The sequence below is a fragment of the Saccoglossus kowalevskii genome, chromosome 15 (assembly GCF_978046115.1).
Source record: "Saccoglossus kowalevskii chromosome 15, keSacKowa6.1, whole genome shotgun sequence".
Taxonomy (NCBI): domain Eukaryota; kingdom Metazoa; phylum Hemichordata; class Enteropneusta; family Harrimaniidae; genus Saccoglossus; species Saccoglossus kowalevskii.
Window position 1 is genome coordinate 16837854 of NC_140655.1, and position 26791 is coordinate 16864644.

Sequence of the window (26791 nt, forward strand, 5' to 3'; positions counted from 1 at the left end):
TTTACACTGTTTTGAAGCAAAGGTCATGAAGTTTAAATTAACGTATTTATTTATTAGTTCGTCAACAACAAATTATTGCATATCCTGTATCATATCTAGTAGTAAATGTCAATATGTTCATCATCTATGAATTATATACACAAAGGGGAAACCTATAAGTGACCAATCATGGAATATTCAATATTACATCTATGAGAGAACACATTTCGCATTCTGGTCAACTTCCTTAAATACGCCCTCATGCGAACAAGAAGCGTAGAACTTTCGAATTTTTTGAGTCATTCAAAAAGTGATCATGGACATTTTTTTAAATATATAGCATCGATTGCAACAAAATTTGTACCAAACCAGACGTAATTTCCCGAATGACTATGAACAGGTTCAAACTAGTAAGTATCTAGTGCGTGTTTTACCCTGAACAGCCGGTAACAATGTCTGCACGCGCATATTCAGCAACCTATTCCGACCGTTAGTTACGCTCGGGCTAATAATATCATCTGTCAATGCTGATACTGAACTACGAGAAGCGTTTGAAGAGTTACAAATTCTAGTACATTCTTGGGGTACAAATTCACTACAGTAAGAACGTCTTAACCCCCCCCCCAATATACAATGTACTAGTAAGCAGTTGTCACTGACGTTCAATTACAGTCACTACTTTTTGGCTCGTTTCTACTATTGTTCGAACAGTCAGTTAACCTTCGATAATGGACCTTTTTGTTCAGCATTTACTAGGTAATAAGTATTTTCTCTTAGTTCCAAGCAGTATCCGTGTGCATGTAACCATAGACCTTAGAAAACTAAGGTCTATGATGCAACTACTAGTTACATTGTTCTCAACAATACCTGTTTACTGGGAAGGCTTGTTTTACAAAATTATGCTGTTTCGCACGATTCAAGTGGAGAGTACAGCATTTCTCTCACTATTGGACATTTTTTTAGCAGCGACAACCTAGATTCGAGCTGCGTGGATACATTGACACTCGAAGCAGATGATTTGTGGCTGAATGCAACATGTAGTTGACTATGATACGTACATGAATCAGGTGCGATTACTTTAGGTCTATTGTCCTTGCATACAAAAGAAATTACGAAACACATGCAAGCCGTGACAGCACACAACCTGCGACGGGGCTGCAGAAAAAAACCCATAAAACTCGTGAAATTCGCAGTATTACTTCTAAAAATAGGACAACTTGTCGGAAACTAATAAACGTAGGGCCTCGGACGTTTACTAATTCTTTGACTCCAAACAGTTTCCTCGTAGCCGTCTTTTAACTATTAGTTAAACTAACTATATTATTACTAACTTTTAACTATATTAGTTACATATATATATATATTTATTCAGTACCATTGGCCATAGGCCATAATGTACACACTTAAATGTAACACAAATAAATAAATCGTTTGACAAGAATAATCACTGCTACTGCTTGTCTGAATATTACAACTTTATACTTCACCTATGAATACCAAATTAAATTTATATTTCAGTTAAATTTCCCTCCAACAAACTATGACGTTTTTGTAAAGAGTAGAATACGTATTTTGCAAGATTTTGTATTATATGTGTATTTTCAGATTGCAGTAGCAAAATAAATTTCCATTCAAGCGCTGGGCAATAGTAAAACTTGTGTATAAAACGAGTTCTAATTTCCTCAAATTTGGGGCATTGTAATAGAAAGTGGAACTCGTTTTCAATGAGATTACAACCAAGAGGACACAATCTTTGGTCAAGTGGTATTCCCAATGCCCTACCCTTTTCAATCATGAGCTCATGAGCAGATATTCTAAAACAAGCGAGAGATTTTCTAAAAACACTTATAGTAATATAATCCAGATATTTTTCCCCGGCTAATAATTTTTTAAATTTAGAATAAGTGCATAATTTTGAACTATTACCAATCTGATCATGCCACTGTTGCTGGGAAATATCTAGACACCGTTGGTTAAACTGTAGCAGAAAACAATTTGGGTTATTCACATACTAGCTTTCCCATACGTGTGCAAAACCAAAATTACATAACAAATCCTTAACATATGTTGCCCAACAATTAAATCCCCTTTGTACCCTGTCATATTGATAGCCATAACATTCTTTTACTAAAACAGAGGAATCACCACCTATACATTTTAACCAATACCGAATTATTTCTTTGTTCACATGTGTTCTAATTAGATGTCTTCCCAACTCCCCCCTCACAGCAGAGTTTGTGGCCTTTGGGTGTACCCCTAAAACAAATTTACAAAATTTATGATGAACTGTTTCTATATCGTAAGATTTAAATGTTCCCCATTATGCACTGCCATAAAGCAGGATTGGGAGAATTTTGCAGTCAAAAACACGAAACGCAATAGCTGGTTTGAACCCATCATATTTGTAAAGAATACTTTTAATACTGTGCATGGCTTTCGTTGCTTGTTCAGCAATGTGTTTTTGGGCCTGATACCAGATACCTGAACTAGAAAAAAGAACCCCCAAATAGTTATATTTTGAGACTATTTCAATTTCATTCCCGTTCCAAAACCACTTTTCAGATTTCTTTAGTCTACCCGATTTACGAAAAACAACAATTTTTGATTTATTCAAATTTACTGTTAACCTCCATCTTTTACAGTAATTTGCTAATCTATTTAGAAGACGCTGTAGACCAATGGGAGATTTACTAAATAATGCGAGGTCATCAGCATATAATAGATACATTAATTTTAAAGTGTTTACATAGATTACAGTTTCAACACCTTGTGTAAGAGCCTTTTCTATATCATTTATATAAAAACAAAATTATATTAGTTAAAGAATATCCAAATTGATGTATAATATTAAAAATTATTACTGCAGTAGAGTGACAGGACCCCCTTGAAATACCAGAATGTATGACATTTACGGATCAGTCACAGGGTCATTTGTTTCATAAATCGCGATAAGTTGAATGTTAAAGTGCCTTTATATTTTTTTTAAGTACGAGTGCTCACCATCTCCTGACAAATCGTGCAAGGAGTTTCGTTCATATTTGAGCCAATACGCACAGGCTGTTAAAACAAGACAGGACAATGAGGTATGTTGTAGCTATATGCACACTTTTTTTATATAAGGATGACTGTCTGATCGTTTTTTTCTTTTCTAAGCTCACTGCGATACAATTATTGTAATTCCGATCGTATACCAATATATACACATAACTTTGTAGACTGGCGCAGCCGTGGCAATTTTATATTTCAATGTGAGAGATTATACTAATTCGTTCTTAAAAATAATTATAATATAAAACAATAACATTGCCAAGTCTGGGCCAGTCTACTAAATTTGTAGACTGTTGACAGTCCTCGGGCCTAATGTAATTGAGTTTCCTAGACATTCGAACGGCGTAGACGTTTGATGGGAAACGCGAAACATTTCACGCGAGGGATTTTAGTCCTGAGAAGTCGGTCGTGCCTAACGGGCCAACGGCACTCCATACTCATGTCCCGGCGTTCGCAATTTATTCACGCCTATTACGTTTATACACAATATTTATTAATAATAACATATTAATATTAGGTACGACCGACTGACGACAGTCTAACAAATTTGTTGCGCGAGTTGATATGACCGAATTTTATTTATGTGTGACAAAAAAACGAACAAGCTTAGAGCACCCCAGTGCCTTTTGTTGAGGGACATGCTTGTTGCTTGGCAGACAAATCAGATTCCCTGTTATATCCAATATGAACAACTGCTAAGGTCGATTATTTCCCATTATTACTTCACTTGTTTTCTTTTCTTAGGACTTGGACACAACACCTGTTCGTAGTTGCGAATCTCGACCAAAACCGATTTCTGAGCGAATGCAGAATTTAAAAAAAATATTTACGCCACGTCACCAGGTCAGAGTTCAATGTTTCACATATCAAATTTCAGCGTTTCAGAGTTCAGCATGCTGAGTACTATTTATTGTAAACGAGGAGGATTGGCACGAGAGGGCGCCGTCTAATTTAAATGGAATGTTTCGAAGTCAGTCGTCCGTAAGCCCTCGTCGAAGCAACAACGTCCATTTTACGAATAAATAAAATTTCTTTACAGAATAATTCACAACGAAATTTAAAAAACATTATATAGAAATATACAGTCCAGAAAATTGTCTATTGTGAAACAATTCAACCGACAACTGAACCATTTTAGCACTACTACTTTGCAGGTGTATTCTACCTCAGTCCCGAGTTCTACGCATGTTTCAATGCGTTCAGAATTGTTCCATTTTCAAACTGCGCAAACACACACAGGGTGATTTCTGCAAACTAATTACTTGTCACTGGTAAAAGTTATTGAAAACATTATGCGCAATTTTCAGCAATAGTTGGAGTGAAATATTGCATTTTCCATGAATTCTGTAACTTTCTACAGTATGATCACGTTGACGAATAAACGTATGGTTACTTTCAACAGTTTGCTGGAATCTAATCAAAAACATGTCTCAAAAAACATGATAGAATCAGTCAATTTAGAATTTCCATGTGGTGTGTTGGAAAGCATTTTTGCGCAATTTTACTGATAAGACGAGTTTCTCATTGTCGTGAATATTAATTTATGTAAATGATGTGATTTTTTTTCCAGCCAATCGTGTCATGCAACTCCCCCTGCTGTAAACTCTGCCCGAGCAATAAAATTCAAAACAAAAACAATTTTAGAAAGTTGTTAGTATTGTATATGACTACATTATTAGCTAGCCTAAAGTATTATTTTCGCTGCTAGATAACTTGAAGTGTGCTAATTTCAATTGAAATCCTGTGAATATTCTACTTTATAGAATAGAGATTATTGTTTCCATAATTGAATCACAATGCTGAGGGACTGTGATTGAATATACCTGCAACGTCACATCTGCTAAACACACCTCCTCAATGGCGGACTATAAGCGGACGAAAATGACGTGTGGTTAAACTAATTTCAGAACTAATAACTGTGTTATTGTGATTTCTTGTTCTTAGTCACTAGAGTGTACGGCTAGCCTGAAGAGGCTGCGTGTTGGAATACACTCTCCAAAGAGGCCGGACTCGGGACATGCAACCGGAAGTCACGGCAATGTGCGCAGTATTGTGGGTAAACACGAGGTAGGTACAGTACGTTTGGATATCGTATTCCTTGTATTTGTAATGTGGCTATAATTTTGGGCATTTGCAAATGCGTCCCGGTAGTATGGTAATGAGATGTATCAACAATTAAACACTGTTATGGCACCTAAACACATTGTTAGACAAATTAATGAAAACGTTAGTGTGCTTGCGTTTGCAATTGCATATATGTACAGACAAATCCGCGCGCATGCGCATTCACGCTTCGAAACCAAAATATTCTGTTCGACAGGTGTTTGCAACGTGCGATTATGAACTATATGGTATAAAGAAAACTAACCTAGGTGGGTACACCCCCTCCACGTCTACATGTACAAATCATACCACCAGCCTAAGTGAGGTATGTTAACTATATAATCTTTTGCGAACGAGGATGAACAGACGCAGACTTGTTTCAGGTCATATTGTTTTTAAAATACAAAAATAAAAATAAAAAGGCAAAACTATGAAATAATCCTTCATTTTGTTAACACTGTATTTTTTCGTACGTATTTAGCCATTTTTGACGATTTTTTTTATTTTCGAAAACAAAAGCAAAAAAGCTATCTCGTGAACATTCGAAAGACGGAGCACTACAAAATGCAAATGAGCAATATAAACGTTGTGGTGCACACATTTCTACTTCCATTGAAAAAAAATGATTTTTTTCAAGCAGATTTTCGTTGAGCTTTATTCGCTGATTACTATGAATTGAAAATTGGTCAGAATATATACATAATTTATAAATAATTCATAATTCAAAAACTAATTGTTGGAGTACATTTTCATTAAGATCATGAGACTGAACTTGATCATGTTCGTTATAGGACATACGTGGTGGTACGCCGGATTCCAAATGTGAAAGCTGTGACAACTATACCCACCAGACTCTGAAACATCCAACAAAAGATAGACCAAAAGCACACGGACGAAGACCTTGTCGTAAACTGACAGGAGAGGTGAGTATTCACGTGACGAGCACGTGACTATCGCGGATTTCGAACTTAAAGCGGAAGGGTCGTCACCTGCGCGCGCGCAGGAATTGAGTTCCAAGCGACGACAACAACACACGCTAAAAAACGCAAAGGCTCTTGGCTAGACGCTTGTTTGTAAACAAATACACGCTATGGCCATCTGACGCATGCGCAGATGACGACTCCCCCGCTTTAAATCCGTGGAGGTAACCTTCTTGCTAAACCCAAACTTTGAAAACAATCCGTATTGAACTCACTGTTAATAAAAATACGCTAGAATAAAACTGGAATACTGGCATAAAAATACGCTAGAGTTTGTTTTCAGGTACCACAGGAAATGAAAGTGTTTCTAACAACGATGAGTTCCCTGGTACCTGACTATACCAGTGAAGAGTCCACGGAGCTCATGGCAGTTCGACCACGTGACTACCACAATAAACATGCAAGTCATGGAGGTTAGTTTATCGAAAGTAAATACACCGCCACTGAGGGCGGGCCTTTGTTTCTGCTGAGTGTTGGGTACTGTAACCGCGGTTACTGGACTACTAATTTAACAATGCGTTTTACTAAAATATAATTCCTTCCGATTTCAGCAATTTACCCGAACTACTAGTAAAAAACTTGATCTGATATTAAAAAAATATTAACCATTCTTATCTTTTAAATGAAACAAATATTATCTCATTATCAAAATTAAAAACAATTGATGAGAAATTAAAAGAAGAGTTTACAACTGAGTGGAAAAATGAAATAAATAATGACAATAGGAAAAAATCAAATTCTAAAAATAAACTAAGAACCTACAAACTTTTTAAAACCAAAATAGAACAAGAAAACTACTTAACAATTATGAAAAACAGTGAACTTCGCAAATCCTTAACAAAATTTAGACTTGGCAACCACTGTCTGAAAATTGAAACAGGCCGGCATACAGGATTGGATTTTAAAGACAGAGTCTGCAATATGTGCGACAATGACCATGTTGAAGATGAACAACATTTTGTCACAAATTGTCCTCATTACAATGAAATAAGATTAAAACTTTACATTGTAGCTAATAAACGTATACCAAATTTTGACAAATTTAGTAATGAAAATAAATTCATATCATTACTAAGTGACGAGAAAATGTCTATTCCTTTAGCGCAATATTTAAAAAAACTGTTTTAATACAAGACAGCAGCACCTACATAAACTAAGCCAGTAATACATTCCTTGTATTCAAATTATTATCTTTTTTTTATACCTTTTTGTTCCCTTACTTTTTATGTGGTTATTTTTCTTTTACTAATATCTGATTTGTAACCCTTTTCATCCCCTCCGGGGGATGTTGTGTGTTAATAAATAAATAAATAAATAAATAAGTATTATGACAAACGCAGACAAAATGGCTGACGTCGCTAATCTCAACAAAAAAGCATTATTTTCTGAAGTTACGATTGAAATTAGTTATGATAATCACAGTTCCACACTAAAATACCCAAACATTAACGTAGTAACGAATACTGATATTTTAGAACATTCACAGACAGTGTTTTTTGGGGTACAAAATTCCATGGTCAATTTCGGTTCACAGGCGGCAAATCTGTCAACAAAACAAACTACCGGTATTTTCTTTTTTACGAGAACAATGAAACCTCGAGTATCACACAACATTCGTACAGAAGTCGGTGATGTTCAATTTAGTGAACACACATGGAAAACGTACGGAGATATATATATAGCGATGACGTCATATTGGTTGGTCACGCAAAGTCAATGGATAAATTGAGTTTTCTAACCGTTCTTCTAGTAACCTAGCCTGACGAGGTCGCGTGAGTTGCGCCCTCCGCGGTGCTCCAAATCGTTTATCCTACTCACATCTCCATGTCAGGCTCCTAGCAACCGTGCTGTAACTACCCAGTTGATAATTTGCCGATTTGTTTAGTTTCCGTTTTCATTTTCCCGACACGTCTGAGCAAAGAAATAGTTTCAAAGCAAAACTTCCTTAGGGCGTATGGAACGGTTATTTCTTCATTCCAATTGTAGTAGTGATTTTCGTTGTATTTTTTAATCTTGCAGATTACAGCCGACGCCATTCCATGCCGTAGTGACTCACAACCATGTTCATTTCTGGCCCGGTAGCTACCATCCTAGTGCCGATACACACGACAGGTTATTGCATGTGCAATCTGTTGTTTATTTCAATACAATTAGTTATTTTGAATAAAAAAAAATCGTATAAATAAATATCAGTTTGAATGACAAATCAGTGTTCGTATATGAGTAGTCGTTTGTCTTTTTAGATCATCGCCGTTCAAATACAAAGTAAGGTCACATTAAGCAAAAATAACTCGTTATCGACATCTTCTTTTGAAGTACCCAGTATATAAATACTACCAATAATTATTTCCATGCCTATTGATAATACCTCTGGCCGTAGACGCATGTGTAAGAATGACAAATTTTAACACTCAAATTTTAATTTAAATCAGTATATTTATTAGTAAGTAAAAAACCCACAAATAAGTAGCGCCTTGACTTACACTTTAACTTTCCTGTCTCTGTTAGCTCACCCCCATCCATACCGCAGCCGCCGACGTACATCGTAAATTAATCAGTAAGACACTGCGCACCTAATTGGTCACGGTTGATAAATATCCCTGTGAGTAGCGCTTCCTCTGTGCTATGATTAGAATAGTCATAAAGAATGTGCGGACACTAGAATTATAAGTCTCTACCTACATTGTATTTAAATATAATAACAGAACCCGATGCACATTAATTTAAAATTTAACATCGTATTTTATTATTATTTATTGACATGTCATACAAATATTAAATACACAACTAAATTTTTCAAATGTTTATTACACAACCAAAACCATCAGGGGGTTTAGTATGGTAAAAATAACAATGACAAAAGACTAAAATGATAAAACTAACTAAATAAAAGTAAAACATTAATATGACAAAATAGAAAAAAATAAAGTATAAAATACTAAAACTGACATTGCATAGAAAAGACATTGGTTCTCTCATGGATGTATATTTACATAATTAAGTATTTCCATTGAATATTGTATTTTTCAAAAATTTGGAGAGGGAAAGGTCATGCTTCATTATTTAAAAAAAACATCTCCATTTTGCTTGCCTGCGATTTTATTAGTGATGTTACACTCTAGAAATAAAGATTGTCTTTCAATTTTAAAACATGCACATTCCAGAATAAAATGCATCTCATCCCTTATCACATCATTATTACATTTCTTACACTTTCTATCCTCAAGTTGGATTTTTGGATTTTTTCGGCGACCTAATTCTATTTCTAGAGTGTGATCACTTACTAGTCGAAATCTTGATAACATTTTCCATAGATTGAAATCAATGATGTTGGCTAAATAATCTTCAAACACAAAATCGAATAGCTTGTATGTTCTTAGCTTATTTCCCTCCCTATTTTTACTGCTTGATTTATTTAGTTGATCTTTCCAGAATGAAGAATACTGAATGTATAGTTTTGATTTATTTTGATTTTAATGACTATGCTATAGGAGGTATATATTCATCTATGTGCACCAACCTTCTAACCAATCACAAATGTGTAGAAATTATGTAGCCAATCATGATTAACATTATATCAATGTTGAATTTTCATTGGTCAATCACTTTTGGTGTTGATTAACAAATATAAATTTACGATATCCTGCATTCAATTTGGTAATTTAATTTTTATGTTATTGAAAATTGCAATTCATATCGTTGTCTTCAAAATTCCAGAAAAAAATGATATACCAATAATAATTGAATATCAAAAACCAAAAAAAAAAAAAAAAAACTAATTTGTGTTCATGTTTGTGACCATCAACACCAGGGTCTTGAAGGTTGAACAAAATGGTAGATTCGATGACGTACTAGGACAATAATGTCACATCATATATTCTTTTACAAAGTGCACAGAAAATAAATTGACACTGATTGGGTGTGTTGCACAAGCTTGAGTTAAAAAAAAACTACTGGGTTTCGCCATTGTTATGTGATGCTAATTTAAAAGTTACAGCCACAAAGTTCAAAACTACAGGCACGTACACAGCAAGTCGTATTGTCTAAAATCCTGATTATAAAATCCCAAACTTTCACTAACAAAAAAACTGAGATCATTGAACATGAAAAATATGACAAGGATTAAAAGAAAGACAGAAAAACGTCAGAAACGATAATTTGGTTCAATCTATCACAATATATGGTTCATCTCAGCATCATATAAGCTAATCAAGGAAACGGAAATTACATGACGGTGATAATTTAGCACATTTCATATATAGAGATTTTCAAAAACGATAATTGGTTCATATCATTACCATATTTGGCATTTGTCTTTCTCATTCATGGGTGATCCAATCGGACAGGAGAAGGCGTCTGAAAACTCTTTAAATTGGCTAAGTGTACCAATCACTCTGAAATAAATAAAGTTATATAGTATTGAAGAGATGCATAGACATGGAATGAAGGTTTTTAAGAGGAACCTCGGAACCTTATACGTGTACAAATATATTGCGCCCAGTGGCGACAAAGTGCCACTAAAGATGTGCGAAAAAAGACCTTTCTTAGCTACTAGTATTTTAGCCCGAGCACGTGTCCCACGTCATTCTGTTTTGGACAGATTATATGAATTGCGAATGATTTAATGCACATTTGGCTCCTAGTTTTTGTGGAGTTGAGAATCCAACTTTTAGCCTTCCTCGCACGTACGTCATTTAAACCACAGTCCCTCTATAGAAGTCTATAGAGGGACTATGTTTAAACCTACCTGAACGGTTCGGGCGCATGGCTGTCTGTCAATAGCTGCAAACGAGAGCTTTCTAATCGACGGTTTGTACACCAGTTCTACGGGAGAATTAAAGTGGATACGATTAACAAACAAATAATACCTACCCACCATATTTGTTTATGACGAGTACGGGCCTTGTGCTGGCCACCAACTCACACGCGTAATTTCATGAATAAAAAGATGAACAATTTTAGCTAATTATTGTGTTAATAAACAAGACATACTAACGAGAAAAAATAGTTTTACCGATTGATTGAATAACTCACACTATTTAAATTTAAATACCATAAAGACACCGACTATTATATTTTACCCCTTACTATAACGCTAGGGTATTATAAATCAAATCACAGTCCCTCTCTCCGGGACTGTGATAAAATGTACTTAAAGCGGGAGGGTCGTCACCTGCGCACGCAAGGGAATTGAGTGACAGTCCCAAGCGACGATAAAAACACGCGCTAAAAATACAAAGGCTCATGGGTAGACGCTTGTTTGTAAACAATGACACGCTATGGCCACCTGACGCATGTTCAGGCGACGACTCCCCCGCTTTGAAGGTTTTGATTCATCGAATAAACAAATGCATGCTTTGATTTTACCCGAGACTATATTTGATTTAACAGAGAAGGAGTAACAGCCCCTGTGGCCTAATGGATAAGGCGTCGGTCTCCTACCTTGAAGTGAACCGAAGATTGCGGGTTCGAGTCCCGCCAGAGGTAGTTTATTTTGACTAAATGCACACAAACATAACATATTATTAGTATTTATTTCACGATTCTCTTGATATAAATGTACTTAGACAAAATAGCAATACCGGAGCGTAAACATGTTCGTGAAATATTTTACACTTGGCGTGATTGCCTTTGGCGGTACATTGCTGCAATGTATACACCTATCCTATAAGTGACGCCCTCTCGCGACAATCGCTTCTGTGACGTGCATAGATGACCCGAAGGTTGTTCACAACATCGATAATGTGTTGGTCTGCAGTAGTTCGTCGATTAAAAAAAATAATGTTTTTGAAAGATTTACTGTATTTTTAATGACCAACGACGACAAAGACAGTTATCGATTTAAAACTTTTCGCCCAATTATCTCGTTTTACGTTACACAAGCGCTTTCAAGTTGTCGCCAGAGGGCGCGACGTTTAATGACTCACTTGGGCAAAGGCAAGGAAGAAAACTTGTTCGTTCGACATTCCCAATCCCGGTAGTAGCTGTTCTTCGCCGTGCATGGACGTCCAACTTTTATAGGCCTGCGAAAGCAATAATGAACACACATGTCTGGATATATATATTTTAGCATCGTAAAGAATCAATCTCTATAAATACTACTAATATATAAAATACCAAAAAGATGCAGCAATCTTTCCAATATTCCCACCGAATATAAGATAGATTCACATTGCTAATGACGGCCGATGTTAGTTTACGTGATATTTTTCTTGCTCGAGTGATGAACTCACGTTATATGATTGTCTAATGGCTCCAAGGTCAGCAATATTCTCCGCCAAGGTCAAGTTACCATTCACCTGCAAAAACAAAAATACATATACACAAATAGAATAACAATGGTGATAAACCACTCATATCACTCCTATTTCCACACCAAGTCCACAATAACAAACGATGAATGGTCTTCTTTTTCTTATTAAATGAGAAAAATACATGCGGCCATGCACATCAAGAAACAACAAACAATATTTTTATTTGAAAAAAAGTTAAGTTTTTGTAAAATCCGACGCATACTGATTGTGCCATTTGTCGAGAATATATCAAATTGTTCAGTTCATTCAATCTAGTTACCATTATTACATTATCACATCCGGGATATGCCAGTAGAACCGGAATACACCTGAACATCCGGGTTATACTTACATGTGTATTGGTTCCCTCAACTTCATAACCGTCGTAAAGATTGATCACACATTGGGCACGTTGCTCAAATCTGGTACTTGATTCTTCCGACCACCAGGGGGCGATAGTACCATGTTTGTTGTAAAGTCTCCCTGAATAGAGAAAGTAGTATTGTCAACATGCACAAATTATGGATAACGGAAACACGAATTTCAATGACTTGGTTAGGTCAAAGTTCCACTTTATAAAACGATTCTGAGTTTAGTCACGTTTAAAGCGCGGTGGTGGTCGGTGTTTCATGTAAATAAACAATGTATTATACACGCGTTGTATACGTCGCTAAGAGTCCCATATCGAACAGGGCGCGGTGCGACGACCACCGCCCTTTAATACAAAATTAGTTCATCGTTAAAAACCCGGATGTTACGAGACCATAACACAATACTTTTAGAGACATTTTTTTACACAACATTTTGTAATACATTTTCAACATCCGAAAGTTCCACTCAACACCTATGTCTATGTCAATCTATTTATAATTAAAATAACAGGACGTGTCATTATCTATTCTGTTCCATTAAAGTGGGAGGGTCATCACCTACGCACGCGCGGGAAATTTAGTCCAAAGCGATCGTTGTGTCGTCACAAGAAGCGCTGTAGAAAGGACGCAGACCTGCAGCGTCAACGCCCAAGCGATGATAACAACACGCGCTAAGAACGCAAAGGCTCATGGAAAGACGCTTGTTTGTAAACAATGTCACGCTATGGCCATCTGACGCATGCGTAGGTGACGACTCCCCGGCTTTAAAGTGTCACGTGACGTACCTCGTGTGTCAAATCCATGGATGAGTTCATGAGCGATGACGTAACCAATTCCACCGTAGTTGAGAGCCCTGTTTTATAATGTAATACATAATTGAGAAAAAATGTGAAAATAATAAATGGTATTTCAATGCATGACAAGACTACTATGTACGGTGAATGAATTTGCGGAAGTGCTCGACTTGAGGAATCCAGTTGCAGTAAAAATTGATAAGAAGAACACCGTGTGCAATGATCTGAATCCCCGGTTTTACGTTTTATCTGTATAATTAGATGAGTAGCGATCTAAACATCCTGTGATGAATAGGAGAGTAGTTTCAACTTTTTGACCTTATTGATTCGATACGTGATTGTTGTGAGTCTTTGATGAAAATGAAATGAAATGCACAACGGTTATCCCATGCACTCCAATTATTGGACGTGATAGTTAAGCTTCTAATAAGCTATATACATATATATTATGAGAAAGATTTTTTTCAAGGTTGCTTTAATTCACAGAACATTGTAAAACACACGGTATTTTTTTTGGTGAAAAGAATCTTTAGTTTGTTTGTTTGTTTTTTTGCACCACCATTTTCAAGTTCTACGAAATAGTCGTCTACGTTCTACGTTCCATAAAATAGTCTTTTTCTATTGCCTGTTGTTGTTTTTTAGGCTCAACGCGAATCTTACCCACACGCGCTTCAATTTGGTGAGGAGATTCTAATTGTGAAATGTACAACATCTGTAGAAATGTGCAAGTTTATTCTCGCTCTCAAATCCACTTGATAAGTTAACTATGAGGGCGTGATTTGCTCACCATAATGATTCACTGTCGAACAGGGTTGGTTGTAAAATACCTGCGAGGATAACTGAACATATGAAAAGAAACAGAGTTGGTATTAGAAAACAAAGATACCAATGAGAAATAAACAGGCTATTTCTCTGTTACGCCACTTCATTATCCAACATCTATTGTTTATGAGATATTACTCTCTGGTGTCGTCGATAGGCGTTAGTGGAGGTTGTTTAAGTATAGCCAGTGGAATGCTACATAGTTTTCGTGCCGCATAAGACTCACCCATTTCGTTCATTGTGCTAACATAGAATGCGTTAAGTACTTGTGGTGCAACAGGCCATCTGCAAATAAATAAATACACCTTTACGGCATGATATTATGTTTTGTAGAAGGGTGGCAGTGGGCGACTGAGTGTTTTTCAGGAAACCGTCATTGCGTACTTTGGACAAAATATTTTCTCAATATCTCAAAAACATAACGGTTCACGCGAGGGTCAATCACCTTTTGGACCCATATTATTCTCCACAATGCGATTCAGTTGTTTGCCAAGATGGTGTCACCGTGTCGGTGCATAATAAAGAAGCTTCGAAACGAGACTAACTCTACGAATGCCTTGTTAGAAATATAATAGTTTCTCTGTTCACCACCTCACTGAGCATGCGCAATGATGTTTACAATGGTGGAAATACAGGGGAGGGTCTCGTTCGTGAGTCGGTAGATTCAGCGGCTCGGCCTCTTAACGATAATTTAATAAATGTCGAAAAGTTCACTTCAGTAAACTATTGTTCATTTTTCTGGACGTCACGACAGACTTCAATCTTAAAGCGGGATGGTCGTCACCTGCGCACGCGCGGGAATTGAGTCCTAAGCGACGATAATAACACACGCTAAAAACGCAAAGGTTCATGGGTAGACGCTTGTTTGTAAACAATGACACGCTGTGGCCATCTGACGACTTCCCCGCCGTAACATTTGGCATAATGTGAAGCTGGTGTCAAAACAACCTCTTCTGCTCCGCCCGCTTTATGGCAGCATTATCATGTGTCGTTTGTACTCGGTCATACATTCGCTGACGTCACATCGACCACGTGACCCCGCGGGTAACACTTCCGGTATACTCACTCTGTTAAATCAACAGGTCTGTGAAGATGTTTCATGTTAACTTTCACGCTAAAACTTGCACAATTTACCATACTTTTTACGAAACTGGCGGAAACAACCTCAAACTGCAAATAAACAAGAGAAACATGTGTTTGTGAACATCATTTGAATGAACAGTGTATTTTCCACTAACCTATAACGAATGGTAGAGTTATACACGTAGATAACTTACCTCCTCGTACCGGCTGTCTAGTTCTTCCGGGTCGAGAAGGTACTCAGGGTACGCCACTTTCTCACCCATCGCGTTGACCTGTAACACAATTTTAAAAATCGTAAAATGTTGGAATTCCAATTAATATAATTGATTTTCGGTTTGAGATTATTACTTCATTCGAACAATTCCTTAATTATGTTTATCATTATTCGATTCTGCGTTTTTATGATCTTCACATTCATCGCGACCGACTGAGGGCGCGTCATGAACCGTAGTTTCGCTGGTTCCCTGCGTCCTTTGCGAGTGTACGCGCTAGAGGCGGGAACGGCGGGAACCAGCCAAGAACCGTAGTGAAAGTGCCACCACTGTTTGGAGTTTGATTACACGTCGTCGCTGTGACACAAACTTAGTATGAACAAATACTGAATATGGTTACTTGAACCGTTTGAACAAAATGTAAACTGCACAGAATGCACATTCTGAATATACATTATGTGGCTAGTCGACAATTCTTTTCATGTCAGTGAGGGCAATGTCGATATCTCTCACCTTTTCAATAGCAGCGTGCTTCGTTTCATCGCTCATCCAATCTACGGCTTCAAGCAAATTACTCTTGAATGCTGTTTTTATACTAGTAACCATTTCGGAAACCTGAAAATATGATATGAATTTATCAATTAATACTATTTAACCTAATAAGTGTTCATATATATCGATTACACGATGTCGAAGTGTTCCTAGATCCCGGGTCCTAGGTGAACTAACCGTCCACCATTATATCCCAGAATGCATCACACCGAGCTGGATATGCATGAAATACATATCAGAATAGTTTATGTACAGATAGTACCAGGGATAGTACACTACTACGTATTTAGTCGGATACCATGACTCTTACCGGATATGACGTATGTGTTATGATGTATAACAGTGTTCGACATTAATGCCCTAAATAGGTGGAATGTAACGTCTCCTTCCGCTTTTACCTCGGTCATAGGCAGAAGTTACCCACAATGCACCATCACGAGACAGAAATTTGTTGAATTATTACCTTGTCTTTGCTTTGAACATCGAACGCTTCTCTGACGTACATTGCACCAACAGCTGTATCCAGATACGTACTAACTATACCGTAACACGTTTTCCATGTTTCTTCCGCCGCCGTCGCCCCGGTTACCGTATTACTTATCTGATTGTACGCGTCGTGCATTTTGGATGACGTATACACAAGATATGATGACGCAACACGCCACATCATGTAGTTGTGTGCGATTCTTAGGAGAAAAAAATAAAAAGCATTATATTCAAAATGTTCTAGTTGTCATCGCGCAAATAACAGCTGTTTTAGTAACTCCGTCCGGATCGTCTTCAAGTCTGTTACATATGTATTTGTTACTTTGTAAATGATTAATAATAATATATTAATTCTTATCATAATGACTCCATTAGTGTCCACCCATTATGAAAATTGACCAAAAACACGCACTATACATTTTACCAAGCGAACACACTCATCACACAATCCTTCCTTATACTAGTACTAGCCTGAGTTCATTTACATGGTTGAAATCATGATCGGAATTAGCGCTAACTAAAACAGAATACACTTTCAAAGTAATTTATATAAACTTGGATGTACAGATTAATAACCCTCTGAATGCCAATACTTGTTTGTTGAATCGTTTTCACATTTTTTATCTGTAATTTTGTTGTCAATGTTATTCAAAATTCACCATTTCCCATTGCCTAAGATAATTCGGATTAACATTTTTGAAAACAAAACACCAACAAAATCACACAAAAAAAAACAGTATTCAGTTAAAAAATGTGTTGTTTCAGCAGTCATACCTGGGATCCGTGTTCTCAACGAGACTGGACAAGCGCTGTAGGTAATCAGTTGCATAGATGATCACTTCTTCTGTGTCATCGACTTCTGTTGGAGACGCAACTGTTTTTAGTATCGACAGCCAATCGAACTAGAATCACAATAAAATCACCACATCATTAATTTACTTAAAATGCCGCAGTCGTTGAGCAGTAGAGGCTGGCGCACGCGGCATTCAAATGAAAGGGACAACTTATTTTATCACCGTGACAAAGAAATGCAATCTCCAAACGGTTTTAGGTAGTGCAAATATTTAGTGTCGAGTGCAAAAGAAAACCGCCAATTGGAACCGACGCCATTTTTGCTGGTATTTTAATGAAAATCCATGTGCGGCAGAGGTGTGTGTATGAAGTATGCTGGGAGCAAACGACCATTCGTTGTTTACAAACAAGCATTTATCCGTGAACCTTTGTTTTTTAACGTGCATTGTTATTGTCAAGGACAAGGACTCGCGTGCACATGTGACGACCCCTCCGTCACATAATCACTGTGCCACTTGAGGGCGCGACTTATAAAGAAGGGTGAATTGAAATCGCCATGCTGACTAATACTTGCCTCAGGTGCGATGCCCTGTAGTTCAGAGATGGTAACTTTGTTGTACATTTTAAGAATGTCCCTTCTTTCAGCATCTGGAGTAAAAATCTGTGGAGAGAATGGAGACATCACCCAAATATCTACAATAGTCGCCTTCATGACCAGCGCCCTCTGTGTTTTGATTAAAATGTGTTTCTTTTGGCATATGTTTTTTTTTTCTTTTGTTTTTTTTTTATTGTACCCAGAACGAAACATTTTTTGCAGAAAAAATGTAAAAATTTAAATTTTTGAAATTACTTCTCTATGCAAAAAAGTAGTTCGGTGACCCTAATTTTTATATGGGTTTTTTTCACGGCTTAAAATAAATCCATATTGTAAATATTCAGGAAATCTGATGACACGTTTAAGGTAGTTCTCTACCACTAAACAAACGAAATTCAGCAGGATGATTTGGGTTACTGTAATCTTCAAAACTCTGAAAAAAGGTACATGGTCACCGAACTAAATTTTCCACGAAAAAAACCTCAAATAAAAAAATATCAAAAATGCGTGTTTTAAGTAGTTTAAAATGTGTTCCTATGGCAGAAACTCTCCATCTATCTCCAAATTTTCGTCGATGACCTATGCTAAAAAATATATGTATTGTTATGAGGACTACATATGACGTCACAAAAAGTGGAGAATTTTGATTATCAGTATAAGTTATCCATAGAATAATGTGTTTACATAGACTCGTAACCGCTTTTTGGATTATTTTGCGCATGTTTTCTTGACAACACATCCAACTTTCTCCTTGAAAATATAACTGACTTGCATGTCTGTGAATCATCACACACTTTTGAATGATTTACTGTTACCATTAAAAATGTCACGTTTTGAAAATGCAACATTTTGTGACCTTTAAACTTTAGATGTTACAATGTCTGAGAAGTATTAGCTAATAGTAAATACCTATATGCTGGTGTAAACTGACACGATACAAAAATGTGCCAACGATAAAGGGTTAAAGTTAAAGGGTTGTTGTCGCCGTGCCGCGTCCTGTTCGATATGGGACTCATAGCGACGTATACAACGCATGTAAAATACATTGTTTATTTACATGAAATTCGAAAATGCGCTGTGCGACGACCACCGCGCTTTAAACTAGTGAACAACTACTCTTCGTAACGCATTGTTTTACTTTTCCCCAACTACCTCGCAAACCTGATTGTGTATGGTAAAATCATACGTTGTTTCAACGTGACAATGTATTGTGTGGTTCTTTTAATACTGGCGGATATATACTGGAATTTGACAGTGATGAGGTCACGTAGTGAATATAAATTATATTAAATTAATACGCGTGTAGAGGCAGTGTAGGTCAGTGCCTTATACAATGTAGCAATAAAATGGGATATACGATACCTCCGGTTTAAGGTATTCAGCTGCGTGTGTACTCGGTGAGGGTTAGGCAAGGTGGTTGTGGGTCACGGTGAAACAGCCTACAAAGCACGGTCGGTCATATATAACCATCGGCGTCACTGTGCATTTACCACTACTGTCACTGATTTACAATTTGTTTTTATTGTACATTTAAAATTGTTTATTTGTCTTGACGGGGTAATATTACTAGTATGTTTTAAATCTTGTTTACAGCGCACAATAACAGGCACAAGGACTTTCGGTAGACCACATCATACGTATTATCCGAAGGTAACAGCCTTCTTGGTTAATAAATGACGATATAACCGTAACCTTGATAACACCCACATCAGTTCGAAATCGCGACGACAGACTAGTGTACATACACTATACATTGCTATCACTAAATACATACACTTCGACTGGTATGAATCAACAGTACGATTCGCAGAAACGAAGTCGGGTTTTCATTTTTCAAACAATTCACGTGTTCAATGCGCGCATTGTTACTTTGAACTGCAATGCTTGTTCACTGTACCTCCTGCATCTCCTGTACACTCTATAAATATCTTAAATTGGCACAGAATATAAAAATCCAACAATTATTGGAAGAAGCGACGACTAATACCTCATAGAAGGGTCTGTAGTGAAACTGACTAACAAAGCAACTAAATAATTGACGCATGAAAGTTGAATATCGTATTACCCTTCCGTACTAACCCACTCATTGAACGGATAGGTACTGCAGACTAAACTCACCTTAGCTAACGCCACTTCAAAGTCCCATATTTCTGAGGCAATGTCCGATAAAGTTGGTTCCTGAAGTCCGAGCTCAGTCAGAATTATATTGATGTACGCCTTGTATCCAACAATAATCTACAGAAGTCATAGAATTAAATAATTTTTTTGATAGTTTTTTTTTGCGAAATATATGTAGATAAAACTTGACGAAGCTAAAGTACTCACTTCATCATGGGATTCATTTCGGAGGTAGTAGCTTGGGTCAGGAAGAACATTCATTGGTTGATCAATCTGTAAAAATAAATAAATAAATAAATAAATAAATAAATAAATAAATAAATACTCTTGCACTAGCGACTAGACATATATCAAAGAGCGAAAAATGGTCTTATGATCAGAAATGTATTCAATTAAAAATATATAAGAATGTCGTTATCCTGTAGATTACAGTGGTTTGTGGTGGCAACAAGAACTCTGACAGAACGAGCACGAAAAAAATCTTTAGTTATTTTAACTCGATCAAATCGTTGCATGTTATTTTAAATTGTAGACCTTAAAATATGTTTTAATAAATAAATAAAATGTTCACAGGGCATCAAAAGTAACATTCTGATTTTTGAATTAATATTTGAAAAGCGAGATAGCGATGATTTTACTGGGTTACGCTATGTTCACATACTTTGGTTCATAATTTATAGACTTTAAATCCGACTTTCGTGTCGTTGCTATGGATACATCTACTCAATGTTATATCCAGTTCACGAAATTATTACGATCATCGAAACTGAACTGACCTAAATAACTTACTGTAAAGCGTATTGTTTATTCAACAATTCTAGTGAACATAATATAAATGTACAATGAACATGAGATTTTGTCATAATTCCAAGGGCGGTGGTCGTCGCGCCGCGCCCGGATCGATACAGGACTCATAACGACGTACGCATGTAAAAGACATTGTTTGTTTACACGAAATCCTGAGACGCGCTGCGCGACGACCACCGCCCCTTAAAACAAAAATGTGTTTTAATAACTTTAATGATGTTTTTCATTTTTGAGTTGGGCATAGTCAAATGCTCATAATGAAAGTAACAATCTCATATAAACATTAGATTCAGACAGTAGCATCATAAATTCCTGCCACGTAGGTATTGCAAGTACACACCGAGAAAATACTATGATGATTGAACTTTAGGGGACATTTGTATAAGCTTTGCACATTTAGTGTGTTTGTAAGACAAAAACAGTTGAGATAAAGAAAATATACAAGGCAGAATTTGATGTATCGAAAAAAACTGGCAACAGACAAGCTGCTCTCTGATTGGTCTGACTGTTATACGTTTTGGTTTGGTAGCCAATCAGGCACATTCTTGTATGTAGCTTTGCATTGACTCCGAGAACGGACAGCGGCTGCAAGGACCCGCCGTATGATTACACTATTTTTCTTTGTTCTTACAGCCTACCGGCCAACTTGAAAAATAACACCGACTCTCTTTATATAATACAACATTTTAAAAATACAAGCACATGGCAAGTGAATTGTTGCCACTACAAAAGTTGAATTGAAAGAAACCATTAAAGCGGGAGGGTCGTCACCGCGCACGCGCGGAAATTGAGTCCCAAGCGACAATAACAACACACGCTAAAACGCAAAGGCTCATGGGTAGACGCTTGTTTGTAAACAATGACAAGCTATGACGCATGCGCAGGTGACGACTCCCCCGCTTTAGAGCAAAGCAATTCATACATTTACAGTATTTTTTTTTTGGAACTCGTTGAACGTTAAACTTTTATTCATTCATACATGGTAGAACTCGTTTTATTTTATCGTTCACCAACGCGATTCACCGTGTCTGCACCGTGTCTGCAACTGTCTTAGATATAAAGAAACTCATGATAAAAACTAGTGTAAAAATGCATATTTTCACATTTTTTCATGACATTTCGGACTCTTCTCCGGTGACCCCATTATTTTATTCAAATGAAGTGAATAGAAAGTAAGAGACATATACATGTAATATTAAATGCACCTGTTTAAATGACGACACATAATATAATTATCATTCAATAATACGCTAACGATGTTGGCAACTATAATAACATGCACATTTAGAAGATAAATTTGTGTAGAATATATTCTGATGACCAGGAATATAACCCTGAAAACAACCGTAATGTATGCCTGTCATACGAACTGCACTTCGATAAAGAATATTTCTATTCGACATAATTCAAGTTGAGGATTGGGTCGGGCTAAACCGTAAAATAAAATGCACACACAATATTATATACTGCATATTCCTTTAATGGAATAGTGAGTTATATAATCAGTTGATGGTACATACTAATAAATCAGAGCGCATGCGCATTTACGTAGTTTATTACTTAATTATTAAAAAAATATATTCTGCGCGTGTCAAAATAACGTTTAAAATGAATCTTAATATTCATATGCGCCTAACAACATGCTATATCGAACGACATTTCATTGGAGCGGAATTTATGTGTTTTACCACCACCAATGAAAGCAACCCGCATGTGTATTTTGCCGCGGCACACGAAGGAAATGCGTGTGACACATATCAAGGCAATTTGTGTGTGTTTTGCCGCGACCCATGAAAAAAATCAAGAAATCCACGTGTGTGTGTGTTTGTCGCGACCCATGAAATAATCAAGAAATCCGCGCGTGTGTGTGTGTTTTACCGTGGCAAATGAAAGAAATCCGCGCGTGTGTTTTATCTCACACAATAAAAGTCATGGATTTTGAAAGCCCAGATCAAACATTGACTGTAAAACTACTTGACATAGCTAGTTTGTACATGTACTGGCAGTGAAACTCGTTAACTCTTTACACGTTTATGACATGTCAGTAAAATGTCTGGTGGACTGTGGACTGCCAACTTTAACTGCCAATCCAATGTTTATCTGTATAGCAACATGCTTTATTTTAATGTGCACAATAAAACTCACCCTCATTTGAAAAAAAGGTATTAAAATTAACATCTAATTGACATTCACTTTTACTGCCTTTTCTTTGTTTAGACAATATCCCCTCTATTCTCCATATGTGGAAATTATATTCTAATGAATGCAATATCGGTAAATATGCAAATTACTACAATGTCAGCTAATATGCAAATTACTACACTGTCAGCTAATATGCAAATTACTACACTGTCAGCTAATATGCAAATTACTACACTGTCAGCTTATATGCAAATTACTACAATATCAGCTAATATGCAAATTACTACTATTTCTTCTAATATGCAAAATAACTACAATATCAGCTAATATGCAAACTACTACAAGCTCTTCTAATATGCAAACTACTACAGCGTCAGCTAATATGCAAATTACTACAGCGTCAGCTAATATGCAAATTACTACAACGTCAACTAATATGCAAATTACTACAATATCAGCTAATATGTAAATTACTACTACGTCAGCTAATATGCAAATTACTACAAAGTTAACTAATATGCAAATTACTACAATGTCAACTAATATGCAAATTACTACAATGTCAACTATTATGCAAATCACTACAATGTCAACTAATATGTAAATTACTACAATGTCAACTAATATGCAAATTACTACAGTGTCAACTAATATGCAAATTACTACAACGTCAACTAATATGAAAATTACTACAATGTCAGCTAATATGCAAATCACTACTATCTCTTCTAATATGCAAATTACTACAACGTCAACTAAAATGCAATTACTACAACGTCAACTAATATGCAAATTACTACTATGTCAGCCAATATGCAAATTACTACAATGTCAACTAATATACAAATTACTACAAGCTCAACTAATATGCAAATTACTACAATGTCAACTAATATTCAAATTACTATAATGTCAACTAATATGCAAATTACTACTAGCGTCAACTAATATGCAAATTAATACAATTTCACCTAATATGCAAACGCGACGACTGTCACGGTGCAGCTTCAAAGTAACTTAGAACAAAATGAGATTTCCCTTTACTTGATTTGAAAAGTTACCCCGCGTAATTCGTGCATAATAATGAAGTGAGCCAATGACGTACAGCCTGGTACCAAATATGGGTGTTTGGTTAGTTTCTACAGCTACATATAATACATCGATTCGCTGCCTTTGAAAACTACGGTGACCCAAATAGACAAAAATGCAATGTTCTATCAAGTCACCCCCCAACATCATTCAACAATTTCGCTTTGAGCACGATTAAAATAAAAGAATCCTGTTTTCTAGCCAATAATAGGACCAGATGTTGTTTTCGTTTATTATAATGCAATAATTTATTATTATTATTATTATTATTATTATTATTATTATTATTATTATTATTATTATTATTATTATTATTATTATTATTATTATTATTATTATTATTATTATTATTATTGTTGTTGTTGTTGTTGTTGTTGTTGTTGACAAAATATTTAATAATATACCCACCATGATACTGCTGCGAGTGGAGTCGAAGTCATCGATACCAACCATCACATTAAAGAAAGGTTTAACATTATATTCTTTTAATATAGTTGACAATACATGTACATCGATATCGCCAAGGGAGTTCCAGCCCCCCATTGAACTTAACATGTCTATAACCGGCTGTACTCCGAGGGAGTCTCTCGCATCAATGTCCATGCATTCTGCGTACATTTGGAGGCTCTTTCGCTCGGCTTCGCTCGGGACTGTTTCGGGTGAGGATTCCATGATTGATTTCAAAAGATTCGAGTTACTTTCCTGTATAAAATCGAGGACTCCGTACCGGGACTTATCAGCAGGTATTGGATTATTGCGTAGCCAGTTTCCACATGAGTATTGGTAAAAATCGACGCACGGATCGACGCTTTCGTCCATGTATTCCAACATACGCCCGCCAGTTTTGACACATTGCTTAGTGAGACAAATGTTTTTATCAGTTCCTTCTTTTATTCTACTCTTGGCGTTAATAATCATGCTGTCGGCTGCAATGGTAGGACATGGCGGTGCAGCTGTCGTCTCTGGGACGTTGTTTAGAAAATAGTTACAAAAAGCACCAGCAAGAAGCCCGGAACTTAGAACTATGACCATCAGCACAGTAAGGCACGCCGTGCATCCGTGCTTAGGCTGTTGCTCTCTTTCGACGTACATAATCCCTGCATTTTCGTCCGAGATTACGCGGATTTCATCAGGGTTATCCTTTATCGGATCACCGGACTCTGGATCGACTTTCCTGATATTCAGGAGCTGGGCGTCCTTCTCAAAGCCGTCGTTTTGCATGGCTGTATCCAGTGAAGGTACGTCGGCGAGACTGCAATGGCTTTCTCAGGTTCACGTCTTGAAAATTACAGGTGTACTGACACACCTATGTGTAACCCTTGCATATCAAGGCTTGTCGAGTACCTGCAGTTGCCATGATTGATGGCTATATGTACACAAGCCTACACATAAGCTTTGAACGGTCTTAAATAACACCGTACTATCATGTTGATGACATCATGGCCTAGAAAGTGGCGCAACCGCATAGTAGCCCATCGGGTTACTCCAATGCGAGTCGTATCGTGTGCGCAGTCACCCAGTACACTAGTTTAGTGGTTTACAGAAACACGTTTACTTTATATTCTGTAACGTGCTACCAATTTAAATGTATGCGTTGCGGGGAGCAGGTTGACTGGCGTGACAGCGTAACTAATTTGGTCAAGGCCGTACTTTATTAAATATCATTGCGTATTGGTATCACGTTACACACCAGAGAAACCACGTACAGCGAATTCATGTTGTCCCATACCACAATTAATCTTCGATAACCAACAATGTATATACGTGAAAATATAGCTATTTTACACATATAAACAATAGTTAAATACCTACAATTTTACAAAATTAAAGGGCGGTGGTCGTCGCGTCCTGTTCGATATGAGACTCTTTAAAAAAAAGTGTGATTTTTGTCTAGTTTTTAAAATCAACTAATCAAACATCATCGTCGTCGTTGCAGCATTACAAAAATAAGCCCACTGAACTACATTGGTATTGCCAATATTAGAAAAGTTTTCCCAACTGGCTGCCCCTTCTAAATGTCGCATCAAATCAGTCCGCCATTGCAAAACTAGCTGGTTTTCGCCAGCATTCCAATCACAAACACAAAGCTGCCTGAACTAATATTATATGAAATAAAAAGAAAGTTATAAATACAAGTTTTACATTCCTTGCAAGACGCTGTTTTCAAAATAAAGAATTGCCTACGTGACCCTTAGCCCCTTGACACAAATATTAATTGTCATAAGAAACCTGTTAACACGGCGAACGAATCAATGTCATACTGACCCAAGACATGCTCTAAGATAAACATCACATTCACTACAATGGCATTTTTCATTATACCACCAACTGATATTCCATATTTATTACGCTCGAAATAGAAGAAGACCACTGGCAGATCAAATACGTATATCAAACTTGGCGGGGTGCTTATAATGTAAGCATGCATTTGTTTCACCGCATTAAACCGTCGAAGTTGTTAACTCATACCAAACTATCATGCTAACTAGGCAACCATATTTATATAATAATTAATTAATTAATTA

General features: G+C 36.6%; 1 protein-coding gene, 2 long non-coding RNA genes and 1 other non-coding gene across 4 annotated transcripts; 3 read left to right on the forward strand and 1 right to left on the reverse strand.

The window, feature by feature from the left end:
- Positions 1-5074: 5074 nt before the first annotated feature.
- Positions 5075-6471, forward strand: LOC146734018 (uncharacterized). The gene is made up of 4 exons (XR_014931693.1): positions 5075-5094; positions 5348-5399; positions 5922-6053; positions 6394-6471. It is a non-coding gene; the product is annotated as an uncharacterized LOC146734018 (long non-coding RNA).
- On the forward strand, positions 6469-8314 carry LOC144357003 (uncharacterized). The gene is made up of 2 exons (XR_013421611.2): positions 6469-6523; positions 8130-8314. It is a non-coding gene; the product is annotated as an uncharacterized LOC144357003 (long non-coding RNA).
- A 518-nt stretch (positions 8315-8832) lies between these two features.
- Positions 8833-24931, reverse strand: LOC102804134 (endothelin-converting enzyme 2-like). The gene is made up of 17 exons (XM_085508310.1): positions 24675-24931; positions 20436-20501; positions 20229-20345; positions 18090-18176; positions 17498-17625; positions 16701-16923; positions 16199-16300; positions 15668-15745; positions 15457-15560; positions 14617-14675; positions 14356-14407; positions 13560-13627; positions 12756-12886; positions 12344-12409; positions 12038-12133; positions 10858-10934; positions 8833-10504 (listed from the first exon to the last, which is right to left on the reverse strand). Exons 1-17 carry the CDS (start codon positions 24882-24884, stop codon positions 10405-10407), a joined length of 1764 nt encoding a protein of 587 aa, XP_085364436.1. The 5' UTR covers positions 24885-24931; the 3' UTR covers positions 8833-10404.
- On the forward strand, positions 11515-11597 carry TRNAR-CCU (transfer RNA arginine (anticodon CCU)). Its single transcript is given in 2 exon segments — positions 11515-11551; positions 11562-11597. It is a non-coding gene; the product is annotated as a tRNA-Arg (tRNA).
- Positions 24932-26791: the final 1860 nt, after the last annotated feature.